This window comes from Zootermopsis nevadensis, unplaced genomic scaffold (assembly GCF_977971745.1).
Source record: "Zootermopsis nevadensis isolate Lab colony 2312 unplaced genomic scaffold, Znev_1.0 Znev_ptg000019l, whole genome shotgun sequence".
Classification (NCBI taxonomy): Eukaryota; Metazoa; Arthropoda; class Insecta; order Blattodea; family Termopsidae; genus Zootermopsis; species Zootermopsis nevadensis.
Window position 1 is genome coordinate 5,791,033 of NW_028259151.1, and position 14,848 is coordinate 5,805,880.

Here is a 14,848-nt window from a genome sequence, read left to right on the forward strand (position 1 = left end):
AAACGTATATCAGTAATTTCACTTAAAATAGTTTAAATATGTAGCATTTTCATTTAACTCGACATATAATTTGTGGTAGTCATTCAAAGTTTGGTTATTGAATAATTCCTAAATCTCCAATAAATGAACTTTAGCACTGAACACTCTCCATCTTTTTACATTAACAATGATGTAACTACGGGTCTATAGCCTAATTGGCTTCTTTAGTTAGAATTCCATAATCTATGTCATGATACTGTTACGAAACACAGAGTATGACTATAGATTACTTTTTATAATAGGCAAATTAAAAATATTTATATATTATTTCAAACACGCATAGGCTTGCTACTTATTTTAAAAGTAGCATAGACCTACTGTGTTCCTTAATGTCTGTCACTTGCTATTTGTGAGCTTATTTTAAATAGCTTTAGTTAAGACACAGGCACTTCCTGAGTTATATTTCGAAGTGATGGAAGACTTTCAAATTTTCGATATTAAATTTGTACCATATTTTACTGTGGGACCAGGCCTACATGTAATGTTGTGTTGCCTACTGCGTACTCGTAGCTTACACAGCATTTCACGTGAGTTATTCCCTGCTGTGGTTCAATTCGAAGTTGATTCCCATTGGTGGTCTTGCGAATTGACCATAAAATCAGAAGAGGACTGTGTTCTGGGTGAAACCTGTGGTTGACTGAGCCGAAAACTGGCGGGGGATGAGAAGAGAGAGCTACGGGGTGGAATGTCTATAGGGCTAACAAACTGAAAATAACTTTTAAAGTAGAATTTGAGGTTTCCACGCCCTGATGATGGAGGCAGCAAGAACCTCTGAAACGTCGGTAAACTTCTACCAGACTACACGGCTCAACAACCCAGAAGACAGCCATCTTCAGCTTCTAAATTAAAATGTACAGAGCACATATAGGATAATGTTTTAAGCCCAAATACACCTTCCATAAATTACATTTAATATAGTCTATTGTTGTGAAGTCTAATACATACGTCATTTGTTCCAAGTCTTCCGTAATTGTCACATTAAGCCCAGAAACAAAATTCCATGGGGTTAATAAATTTAGGCCTGAGCTGTGTTATATTTAATTTCCAAAGTTGTGATAATCGCTTGCACTTGTGGGTTATTGAAAAGATGATATAAAATATTTGTTTGTCACTAAGTCTCAGCCTATTTAACAGAATAAATTACGATTGGGCCTACTAACTACATAATTAACTCGATAAACACAAGGAGCGGTACGTAAGAGTCACCCAGTTAGTCAGGAAACTTCCTGCTTTAACAGAACACAAAGTTTCATTATAGTTTTCCGAAAAACCTGTTCATGAATGAGGTGCACGCTTTCCTGTCCAATCTCCTTAAGATCTATTTTAATATCATTCTTTCATGTACGTCTGAATGCCTCAAATGATGTTCCGTCCATTTTATATGATTATTTATCCTTGTAGGCCTGATTCTAGTCTAAAGTTTGTTCGAGGTAGGCCTATAATTTAGTTAATCTTCTCATTATGCAGTTTTCCTCAGCCTAATCTTAGGTCTAAAAGCATTCCATTATATTTTATTATTTGCTAATCTATGAGCCTAAGACATTTCATTTTTAGGCAGAACTGAGTGCGATTAGGCATAAACAGTGTTAACAAACACGTAATTAAATGTTGCTAGCAATCACATGTTAGGAGCTGTGTGACCCAGCCTGTAGACTGTTCAAGATATTTTCCGAAGACACAAATTTGGGGACGAGCATCGATTTGCCTTGTCTGAAAGCCGCGTAGCTGTTTTACAGCGGCAACGCACATTAACACAAAACAGAAAAGTTTCTCTGATACAATTTTAACAAGAAACTGAGGAAAGAGAGGTGGTATTCTTCATGAGAAGAGGGCAGAAACCGGGGGTTTGGTTAATATTCTCCCTCCCTCAACTCATGCCAGTCTCCCTTCCTATTTGGTTGATCGGTGACCACGCCCACTGTTGGCCCCTCCCACTTAGTACCCCAGTGACATGCAGTGCCCCCTCGTGTTATGAATAGCGAACCGTGTGTGTATGTGAGAACTTCTGGGGACGACGTGTTGGACCGATAGGGGGGAAAACCCTTCGAAACCTCAGTTCTGCGTGAAACAAAACAAAACATTGGCGGTGTGCGGTTTTGTTTCAGGAGATGTGATTTGTCCTGTTTTTTTATTATTGAACCTGCCGTTGAAGCAGTTCAATTGTGTGGCGGTTGTGATAGAGACGTTACCAGTGATCTCAAACGACAGACTGCAGTCTACCGATTTTTGCAGCAGTGATAATTTAGGTCTAATTACTGTTTATTAAAAATTTTAAAAAAAATTAACGGCGTATTGAACTGTGATATTTTTTTTTTCTGTGTGCGTCTGTATGAACTGAAGTCGCCGATTATAAATACGACGCTTGAGAGAGACAGGAGACTCCCTGCGGAAACAACATTACAGATGTACAGTGCACGTCTTATTTTGTTGGCGTATTTTAATGTAAGAATCAAATTTTACATACGTATTTAAAAATGTACGAAATATAAAAATAAATATCTGACAAGACAACTCGTATTACAGAAAGAAAGAGTTGGAAATCAGGAAAAATTTGGACAAAGGCGTAACACAGGACTTTCGTTACAGACATATGTAAGGATTATTATTTATTATAATTATTTTAATTATCTTGTCAGTAGATCCTATATATTTCTCAGTGCCCGTGTGTAATAAGCCTAAATCATGAAGGTAATCTCGTCACTTAAAATCCTATATGCACAGGCATAACAAGAATTTTCATGAAAAAGTTACAGTTTTAACGAGATATGCCACCAAATGCACACAGAACTCGAAGTAGCAGCAGCTATTTGTCTGAAATTGGACTTACTGGACAGTAGGCCTTCAGCTCGGGCATCAACCATGGCCACAACAACATTGCTCCTGCACACTTCACATCATCACCGTCACGAACCACACAAGAGACAAGCAGAAGAGGAAACGAGTAGCAGTTGCGACGGAAGTGACGTCAGTAGCCGGCAACCACCGTCTCCACCACCAGCGGCAGTTCCGAGTTCGGACAGCTTCAATCGCCAGACTAACGAGAACGTATCAGCGTCGCGCGGAGACGAACCGGGACCTCCTAGTGCAATAAATGCTCAACGTGTTCTTCGAGCGTCGTGTTCCGATGAAGATGAATGCTGCTCCAACAACGACGATGAAGATGAACTCTTAAGTGTTGGAAGCGAGACCCCACCACCGATTATGCCAATCACAGACCATCTCATAGCTTTGTCGTCCTCTAGTGTGCGTCTGAATTCCGAAAATGATGATGATGATGAAGATAGTGACGCTAAGACTGAGATGTGCTCTGCGTCACAATCATCGGACTCGTGCAGTAGATCCTCCATATCGCGATGTTCTCTTATGACCGATTGTTATTCGACTTCGTCGTCAATCACGTCGCCTGTACCACCCAGCACCAACGCCGTCAAATTCGTCCCTTCGTCACCTGAAGATCTCGTGCATCGTCGCCAGCATTCGCCCGGTCTTCGAGACAATGTTTTCAGTAGACACGGACACAGACCTCAGCAGCAAGGCTCTCATCTGAACCGGTCGCAATCCGCTGCCTCCAGATCGAACAATGCTAACAGCAACGTTTCGATGCACGCGCTCAAATTTAGCATAGACAACATTTTAAAACCCGACTTCGGACGTCAAACAACAATTTATAACATTCCAAATCTCAAAAAGAGTTCTAGTGACGGAGCAGTGTTGTCTTTACGTAGTTCCAGCGGCGCGGGATTACAAAATGTGTCAACAGCAATTACTCCAGCTTCGAAGAAGGGCAGTGTTTCTGGTAGGAAACATTGTGTGAGTGCAGAAAAAGTGGGCTCTAAGGTCAGAAGCAATGCGTGTGGTTTGCCGATGGATTTATCGAAGGTGGTTTTGCCGGCCGATGGACGGGACAGTGTTTCAGCGGCGAGAGAGGGACCAGCTACGGCGGCCAGTTCGCCGCCAACCTCGGCGACGGGGGGTTCGACCACTGGGACTTCGCCTGGGTCACCTCAGTTGCTGTGGCCTGCCTGGGTGTACTGCACGCGCTATTCCGATAGACCGTCCTCCGGTAAGTCTTTTCTCAGTCTGCCTGCACTCCAGGGTCATCTCACGCTGACCATTGGCACGTTCTCAAAATTCATTCAACAGTCGGATTTGGAGATCGTGTTTGTCGAATACTGAGTTGAAGGGAAGGAATTGCTTTGTTACGAAGCGGAATAATGATAGACGTAGGTCATTAAGCACCGAATTCGATCAAATTAAAATAAATCATTTTAGACTAGAGAAGTAAACATATTTATGTTATTAATTGTTCTTAATCGAATTCTTAATATTTATATTAAAGAAGGGGGGATATCCCCGTTCTTAAGTGGTTTCGACGAAGAGAGAGGGTAAACTAACTAACGGAGTAGCAACGTGAGTCTGCTACAGACTCATACCGACATCACTAGCAGACGTCGATGCAAAGCGACGTCCGGGGTGTTACTTAGAAACCTTACGTAGTCTAACAGAATTCTCCTCGAGAAGCTAATACTCACTCCAATAGTCAAAACGTTCCTTACCCCCTTCAAAAACGGCTCTCGAGTCAGATAATTTAATTTCACATTCTAATTCCTCTTTCTTCAAAGATCGGTTTTAATATTATCCTCTCACCTGTGTACAGTTCTAGAAAATTATCTGATCGTCTAAGATTTTTCCAACCAAAACTGCATACATATTTCTCATTTCTTTTACGCATGCTACATGTACTTCCCATCTTATTCTACTTTATTTTGTAAAGCGCGAAAATTACGAAGTTCCCCATTGTGGAGTTTTCTCCAGCCTCTCTCTCTCTCTCTCTCTCTGGCCCAAATATTCTCCTCAGCAACCGAAATAACTCTACCGGGTAGGTCTAATCAATGTTACAAATCTGTTAATGCATTGACATTTATTATAAAATAAAGCTAATATATTCCACAATAATAGAAACCATTTACAGACATGGATGAAAATACACTACTTACAGAATAGTATTTTACTAGGCAAACATGTTGTTTGTTCTTGTCTCCCCTCCACCTTTTATTTTATTTTATTTTATTTTGTTAATTTTTTTTATAAATTGTTTACATTGGTCAGAAAGCAAATGATAGCGCAGGAACTGCCAAGCCGTGGCTTAACCTCAAACATGACAACAGCCTGTGGACGGAAGTTTTGTTTCCACTTCCTTCTGAACATGGAAATTTCTTGGTATCACAGAGGCATCTGGGCCCATAAAAAATGATTTTTGTACGTAAGCAGCAATAAGCAATGCAAAAACTCGTTGGATTATATCCCTAGGCAAATTATCCCGCAAAAGATTTTTCGTGATTTTGTCCAATTCTTCCAGTCGAATTAAAGGAAGCAGCTTACATTGAAATAATAAAACTACGTTTCTATGTATCTTCTACTTAAAATGCATTACTCTATACATGCCACCAAACATCGTTTTCCCCAGCTTAAAAAATTACCGAAATCCATACATTCGACGTTGTTTTAAATAGGCCTAATTCATTCAGTAAAGAGCTTTATACACTAAAGTACAGGAGGTCGAATCTCCAAGTCATAAATAAAACTTATTCGTGGGCTATTGCCTATTTTAATGTGTAGGATACATTGACACTTTTGCAAGACTTCAGATTTTTTTTAATTTAGTAGAAATCAACAGTAACTTTATAAAGCCTATGCAATATTGTTGCTGTTTTAAAACAATACAGACTCACTCTCAGCGGCACAGAAAAGTAAAAAGAGTTAAAATCCGAATATCCTGCCACCCACTTTTGTCATTAATGAATCTTATTACGTACTAAATGGTAAAGTATTGTCGGTGGTAAGTTACACACAGAATTATTAGTGCATAGCGTTTAAATTCTGAGGTAGAGAATTCAAATCCTTCGTCAGTTATTAAAGAATAGTTTAATACAATCAGCTCCAAACTGTAATTGCAATTAGCATTTATGTAAACATTAATATTTTAAACGTATTTCGTAATTCAAAATGTACAGATCGTATTAGTTCGACCCAATCAATTTACCTTATATTTAAAAAGTTGTCTGGGACAAACAACCCGTTACGTTAAAGAGAACACGGAAGGCTATAAAATATTCTAATATTAAATTTCTTGTCGACATCATTCACAGAATGCGTTAACTCTGCGTCAGTGTAACTGTCTCTTAACCAGTTATAAAGTACGTCGTTCAAAATGTGGTGTCGACGACTTTGGAGCCAACTGCTACCTTGCCATTCCTGATTTACCATCATCCGTTGTCTGCGGAGACAACAGATTTTTGAGAAAAGTTATTACGTGTCACAGACCGGGATTAGTTTCATATTACGTATGAGCCTACAGGCGTACAGAGAAACTATTGTCATTTGACGTAGAAATTACACGAACATTTGGATTTAGCATATTTGGGCTGGATTTTTAAACGATTACCCGTGACCACTTGGAAGACTTAAGGATACAAGGGAAGATAATATTAAAATGTACCTTACATAAATAAGACAGGTCTATAAGGATGTTCATTAAATTCACGTGGCTCAGGATAAATGAAAATCAGTGATGGACACTTGCGAACATGTTAATGACATTTTTGGTTCCATAAAGGAGATTAATATTTTTTGGTTAATGACTAACTAGCATTGTCTAAAGAAGTCTGTCCTCCACGGAGTTTTACCGAGTACAAAGATCAATGTTTAGTAGGGACGTTTTTAGCCGGATTAGCCTAGTGTAAACACTAAAGAATGTGTCAGTGGTTAAAGAAACTGCTGATGATGAGAAATCTTTCTGTCTTGTTTTGACTTACTGTAAAACTACCTGGGCTAGATTTGCAAGGATTTCAGGCTTTCCGAGAGAGAGAGACCCACAACGCGTTAATAGCCACTAATTCATTAATTGGTATTCGGAAAATTAGAGCCACCATCGCGAAAGGGCCGCCAGTCTAGCAATAGACTGTTTGTGCAGTCAAAAACTGCGAAGGAACGTGTCCATATGAGTTAGGTTAATGCCGTGAGATTACAGTAGGCTCACGTCTATGCGGGAATGAAGTTTAGATTGGACAACAAAATTTATTTGAAACGAGTGAATTATTTGTTATTAATTACACATTTAAGAGCTGCAGTTTTCTTTGGAATGATTAGTTGCTGTTACCACAGGTAGTGTGTAAGTGCAAATCATTTTAATGATAGACTGTGGTTGCTAGATTATCAAGTTGGTACACAGTATTTTATGGACTTTAGAAACGATTAGTTTCTCACAGATGCTTATTACTTTTTAGAAACTTTTCGTACTTACACATGAATGCGTATGAGTTTCGGCGTTTACAAATGCCTGTCTCTTTACTTTCAAGCACGTATTTAACAAAGCGTTTAGTTACTAATCACCATTAGAGCGAAACAATTAATTTATTGTACAAATAATACAATAGGTCTAACAGAGGAACCTATAAATATTGTGTAGCCTGGTATATATTGTTTTCTTGTAAATGTGTCAGAAGTTGGTCTAATTAAATTGTGAGATTTTAAGTTCTCACGGCTGTGAGCCTTCTGGGTTGATCTGCCGTGTAGTCTAAAAAACATTAATGTACGAAGTTGTAGTTCTGTAACGGGAGAACGTTCTGTGTCTTAGTTATAATCATGTACGTTATCGCTTTTTAGATAACGAACTTAAAACAATTAACGCGTGTCTGGTTATATTACGATATGGTAGGCCTACTAATAGGTTTACTGTCATCTAAGCAAAGCATTTCAGCCACTAAGCTCAAATTTGTTTGAATACTAAGTGTTCTGAAGTGCGATGACGTGTTTCAATTTGAATTTCAGGTACGTCTCTTATTAAATCTAAAGGTTTGTGACGACAAACTTCGTGGACAGTATCTATAATCCTACATTTAATAAAAGACGCGATTGAGCCCAAGGGATTAGGTTTAACCTGAAAACGCAAATTCCAGCCTACGCAACGTCGTTTTTAATTAAAAATTTTAAGCAATACGTTAATGGTATGACGTATGGAGTGTCGTAATGATATCGTTTATTGTTTTAATTTTACGTTAGTTCTACATGAATGTACTGAAGTAGGCTCTGCATCTATTAATGTTTCTTGATGTCCTATGAGGAAGTTTGACCAAAGTTAATTCATTATTTGTTTTTACGCCGATACCTAAAAGAAGTTGAAACAGCTCATAAATTTATTTCATATCTAAGACCGAAACGTTCGCTAAGGAATGGAAAAAAGTAACTTTATAACATGAGTTTCGATGGGACAGACGGTTCGGGTCAGATGTAAACGTAACAGGATTGCAACACGCTCTAACATCTGACCAAATTTTCGGTGCATTGGCACAACTAAGCGCATTCAAATGTTCATACTTCAAGGGAAATTCTCTTCTGTCGTTCTTATGGCTTCACAGCTAGTACTAACGACAAGACGAAGATGAATGTTAAGGGCGAATATGGTACAAGAGGGGACAGTTTCGCTGTGGACTACTCATTATCCCGACGTTTCTGAGGGACCAAGGAGCAAACTTGGAATAGGACTCGAACTGGAGACCTTAAGGTGATGATGAAAGAGTGTCGACACACAGATAATGCACCTGCTTTTTTACATAAACCGAACATAAGCTCGTGAGCGAAAATATAGAAGGTTGTGTTTGACTGTCCAATCCGCATGACCAATTCCCGAAAACTACTAACGGATTTCGATCAAATTTAGTATTTAGGGTCTACATAAAAAGAGTTGAGATTCTTTTAATGTCCAGTCTGTACTGGCGTAACCTCAGCTACTGTGCTTGAAGTTCGAAGTGAAGGCCATTAATATTTTCAAAGAAAGGCTCAGTGTACGGGAAAAGGATTCGTTAAACAAAATTATATTTTCGTAAGACAGTCTGTGCAGCTTCGATGATGAACATATTATGACACAGTGAATTAGTTAGGCGTATCTAACGCAATACAAGTTGGAATGTTCAATCATTACACTACAACACATGTGTTACGCAAATCGCATCGAATCATGGGTAATGGAAAGGCATGTTTACTCATTATTTACCGGTTAATTAACGAGGATTTATTTCTACATAGGATTTGATTATTTTCGATTAAGAAACTATTTCAGCAACAGCCGGGGTAGTTGAGTCAGTATAGGAACTGGCGACCGGTGTTCGTTCCCCGATAGGGGCAAAGAGATTTTTATGTCTCTAGCCTCTGCCCCACCCAGCCTTCTGTCCAATGGGTACCGGGGTCCTTTCCCGGGGCGTGATGCTGACCACTCACCACTATCTAGTGCCGAGGATAAAAATTAATGGGAGCTATACCACCTGTCTCTCCCCCCAAAAGCCTATATGGCGTGCAGAGATACATCATTACCTTACTCTTTTTCCAGAAGAAGTATTAACAAACACAGAAAATTATAGTCTCCAGGCTGAGATTCGTAAGAATTTTTGTTCAGATGGTTGTAAGGTGACGTAAAATGTAGATCTCACGGCAATTTTTTGAGGCTTCAAAACATTTACTTTCGTAGACAGAGAGCACCCATAAACAGTCAGTCGTGAGAGAGTTCACTGCCCTGGAGTCATGTCCCGTATGAATTGAACTTAATTTATTTGTTTGGTCTACTCTTTAGAGCTAATTTGCTGCCATATAACGGGCTCGTTGGTGTCCTAGTCCATGTATTAACAGAAATGTGTGTCCTTTTTTTCACAAATCTGTATTAGGCCTAAACGTTTGGCAATGTCCAAGGTGGGCAATAAGTACAATTATAGGCCTATTGCTGTAAGTAATAGTACAGGGTTACACATGCAAACATCAACGTGAAAATATCAAGTTAATTTGGGATTAATTACGAATTACTTATGTATATAATTTTTCTATAGATCTTGAACTTGTGTGCTGCAGTTGATGAATAAATTCAGAACGCGAGAATATATTTATATAAGAAGACAGCCATCTTCAGACTCACCGCCGTGAAAACCTTAAATCCGTATATGATTCTATATCGTATTATTTGAGACGGTGTCAAATACAGAGGTGTTTCAGCTCAGAATAAAACGTGATTCCATGACTGTGAAAATGGATGCAAATTGTAAAGTGGTTTTTTTGATATGTATAATATTTGCCCGGTGGGACTGAGAAAAATCATGATAAATATATGCCAGCCAGTCGGTGGGCAGCGTTCGAACTGATTAAGTTCAGATTCAAGTCAAACGAACTTCTCGAGAAGAATACGTCAAAATAAAAGCATCGAATTATACTTCCAAATCAGCCTGTTGTACAGAAATGTTTTATTTGCAATCAAATTTGTTTGTTACTTTACGGTGGCTTGTACTTCTGTCGATAACAATATAAAATGATAAAAGTAATTTTAATCACATAAACCTACCACAATGCGAGTTCTGCTACTAGTAACTGCGAACACGACTGTTTGTATATGAACTCCGACTACGTACGTCATGCATAATGGATACACTTCCAGAATTCAGTAAATAAAGGAAGTAATTGGATGTTTGGTCCATAAATCCCGTTTACCCTGATAACAATTCGCTAGTAATGGGAGATTTAAGTTCTCACAGAGGCGAAGATGACGATGGTAATGATTTTGGTTTTGATAACATATAGCTTTCATTTTCGAAGATGGAGACAGTGCACTTTCCCAATATATCGTCATCAAACAAATGAAATATTAAAGGATTTTCCTGATCCAAATCAGTTAATGAGCCATCATCATATAAATATTAAGCCTATAATTTACATATTTCTGGTAATCGAAGTGCATAAATTAGCGATAAACTAAATGACTAATATTTGAATCTGTTGGGCATTCAGGTCTCTAGTCAAGGAACATTTACATAAGTTTCAAACGCCAACAGGTCCGCTTAGTGGAAATAATATATTTACTAATTTTAACCAAAGTTACAAATTAATAACATTTAGAATGGTGAGAAGTAAACACATATTTATTATGTTTGTATCGAAAATTTCTTTCCATGATTCGTTCGTGAATAAAACTGCAGGCGTATACGCGAGCTTCCAGGTAGAAGTTAATAAATTCACACTGATTTTAAAATTAAAAAATTAAAAATATTTTCTTAAACAATGTACATACTAAGCAAGAATATATAAACGTATATCGAAAATACATAAATGTTGATCTTAACATTTCTATATTTTTTTGAATTTATTGTTTGAAATACGATATATGTCTCAATATAAATATAGATATTTGTTGATACGCCAAATAGTCAATATTAGTTAGATATTTGTCTATAAACTTTAATTTACTTCCATATTTTTTGCCTGCATTTATGGCATCTGCAAAGTGATATAAGAAATATTGAATGTGTGTAAATACTTCTTGCTATTGAACTGAGCCAAGTCATAGAAGAGTACTATATATATATATATATAAAATTATTCAATTTAATTCAAGTATAATATGTCATAACTACATAGCACGTTAATGTAAAAACTCTATGTTATCCATAGTGAGAATAAAATTATAGTTCTTGGTAACGGATATAGTTATTTCAATAGATGATTTTAAGACATAATCGCGAGAACTGAAATTGAACGATACTCTTTATTCTTACAGAAGTACTAATGCAGTGTATTGTGCATAATGTACATATATATTTAAAGACGTATATTTCGATGTTCTTTGTACAATAAATAGTCAAATATTCTTTCAAGAACTGTGTTTGACAGTGACAGCTTTGAATTGTGTGTCGTCTGTGTTGAAAATATTTTCTCAGGTAAAGACCAAAACAAATCGCTGTGCACAGAAATGTTAAAAATTAGCTTACAGGAATCTGGATTACTGAGTCTGGACCAATACATCATGGTCAGAAACCTTTACAATCGATTTGTAACTTACAGGAAGTTTACCGTGCAACGGGTTCTGAAAATATACCATTTATATGCGTTCTGAGAGCGTCTGACGACCAACGCCGATATATATGCTAATGGAAACAACGTATTAACTTCATTTTAAAATTATTTTCTGTTAATTTCCCTGATTTCTTCCGTCCCAAAATCCCAAAAACGAGATGAAGGAGAAGCAAAGTGGGCAGGTATAGGGAAGGAGCAACCGGGAGGGAATCATGGGGGCCCCACTGCGGGGTTGATAAGGGAAGGAAACAGGGAGAGAGCCCCTAGTCATAACAAAATAGGCCTGCTGAAATCAATCGGGGTTGTCATGAAACAAATCCTCAGCACAATAAAGGAACTCAGTTGTACTATTTAACCTTTATTATCCTTCATTGTATGCAGACAATCGATGACTTCCAGTGATGCATAAACTGTGCTGTGTAGCAACGAAATGCATGTAATGTCATTTAGCTGTTTCGTTAACGGTTCATCGTCTCCTGGCTTCTTGTCTGGAAGCGTAGCAAATGTCTAAATATGTATAACTATGATTAGAATGCAATTATAATGGCATTATTCAGCAATTCCTGTGTGGTTATTTATTAATTACTACCTTATGCTACAGTTCAAGTGTAATGTGTAGAATCGCATGTAACTGACGTAGGCTTAGTTCATATGGCATGCAATGTTACAACTATATAAGCATATAGTGAGGCTGTCATTATGAAAGAATCAAAACTAATTACCACATAAAACATTTCTCCGTCATTTCCCGAACTACGTTCTGTGTAGGTTTACTTGACAGCACTCGATTAGCAAAGACTTAAGCTGTTTTTATTTACATTAATATGGGTATAAATTACCGCCATTATGTTACTATAAATTAATCTAGACTTGTAGTTAATAAAAGTTTGATGACTTAATATGGTATAATCCTAATGTAGAAAGTATTATTCCTCTGTATTGTTTTATTTTATTGTGAAAATTTCGCTGTTAATACGACTCTTACATTTAATAACTGCCTTTGTTATGCAATTCTACTTAATTGTTTCGGAATTATTATTATTATTATTATCCCATCTCTTCACCACTTTATGGGGTATGTACTTCCATGTACCCGAGACAGACCTTGTCCCTAAGATACATAGGACAGCAGCTATTTCCGGGATACATTTTGTTTTTAACATGTATTACATGTATTATATAATTTTATTTTATGAAAGCGTTATTATTATTATTATTATTTATTGGCCTATTTATTTCATATAGAGAGCGAAAAATATAGAACTATTTGTAGTTTGTATAGGAGTTTAACTAATTTCTTGTGTGGGGAATGGATTGGATACATTCTTAACTTTTTCTATGATGCGTGTATTTGGTGTCGTCAAGCCAGTTCAGTATATAAAAAATGGTGCTTCCATCGACTTCTTGGTCTTCCTATATTTCTCATTCCTATTGAAGTAGCATCTTAGGCCCTGCTCAAAAGATCCCTCACATTCCGTGTTCCAAGTCTGTTTACTCATAACCTTTATCTTGCCAGTGTTGTCGACTTTGGAGACTATTCGACAGTTTCTGTTCTTAACATTGTGAGTATTTTTAAATTTCCCCACGCCTTAAGAAGCACCAGAATGACGCTGGCGCTTCCTAAGGCGTCCGAAAGAATCCCCTCCAAATGTATATCAGCTGAAGAGAGGGTGAATCTGCATTTTAAAATCTCCCAAAAGTTGGGCCCTTTTTGGTTTTTCATAAGATTTATAAATGCGTAAGGTAAGCCGATATGTTACTCTATCAATAATAATTATTGCATCGCGCTAATTAGTCACAAGGTTTTCAACTGCATAATTCCTAAATGTATGCAACCGTTGACTACACTGATAAGACACAGCTATTTGGAACGAGTGATTGGTCGGGAAGAACGTGGACTGCATGCTAAACCCTCGGAGGAAAATGCTTTAAAAAGGAACCGAAATCCACGGGCTTTAATTATAACAGTCAGACAGAAGCATGTTACGTCCTAATTAAAACGTGTATTATATCCGATTCGCTTCGATACTGTAGTCTATAAGCGAACTAACCATGCAAAATAAATAATCAAGCATTGTTCGGTCTTGGCAGTCTGTTGACTTAGAGCATGAAGCCAATTCACATGGCTCAGTAGCTAGTAATAACACTGGGTCCTGCAGGAGATACGGTACCTCAGCACAAAAGCGGACTACGTCCCAGGAAATAACCTACCTCAACGAAAACAAACAAAGTTATTGAGTACGTAGATCATAAGGCTGTAGGAATTATTTATTTTTTGTGGTTTGATTATGAAGTTATTGACCTGGCCAAGATTCTAAACGGGAAACTCCAGAATACAAGAGCGTTCTTACGATAAAACCTCTTTGATATATTTAGACTCGTATGAAGTGAGGGGACAATTACGTACGACGAGCTGTTGAGGTTTAGTTAGAAATGGCGACGGCCTATGACATTTGTCTGACTGAGAAAACCACGAAGGTCCTCCGACGGACTTCGCGACGCCTCAGTCTGGTCAGACGCGTTGCTTCAGCGTCTGATGTGCAACAAATTATGCTCAGACACGATGTTGCCTCCCTATCACGCGTATGCATTAGTATCTCCACTCCCACATACACCTGAATGGCGTGTTGCTTTGTTAAGTACTAAAGACAACTTTATCTTTATCTGGTCTGGGTGGACATAAAATAGATTTGCATTTATTAGCTAGTTGATTTTGTGTGTGTTTTAAGGAGGCAGAAGACATTTGCATTCTGGAAAGCTTCATAATTCGTAATTACTTTTGATTGAATAATAGGTCTATTAGGGTGACTATTTTCGAGGTATATTACACGCCTGTCTATAATAAATAGCCTGTTACAAAAATAGTATGAAAATGTGTATTGAATTGATTTAGCCCAGGAAAGGATTCAGTGGCAGATTCTTT

The 14,848-nt window shown here is 37.6% G+C and overlaps 1 protein-coding gene across 1 annotated transcript in view; it reads left to right on the forward strand.

Moving 5' to 3' along the window:
• Positions 1–1,753: 1,753 nt before the first annotated feature.
• Positions 1,754–14,848, forward strand: part of LOC110840949 (uncharacterized) — a 157,013-nt gene continuing 143,918 nt past the window's right edge. The window contains exon 1 of the mRNA XM_087351540.1: positions 1,754–4,102. Coding sequence (XP_087207666.1) covers positions 2,815–4,102 — 1,288 coding nt within the window. The 5' untranslated portion in view covers positions 1,754–2,814. The remainder of the gene's footprint in view (positions 4,103–14,848) is intronic.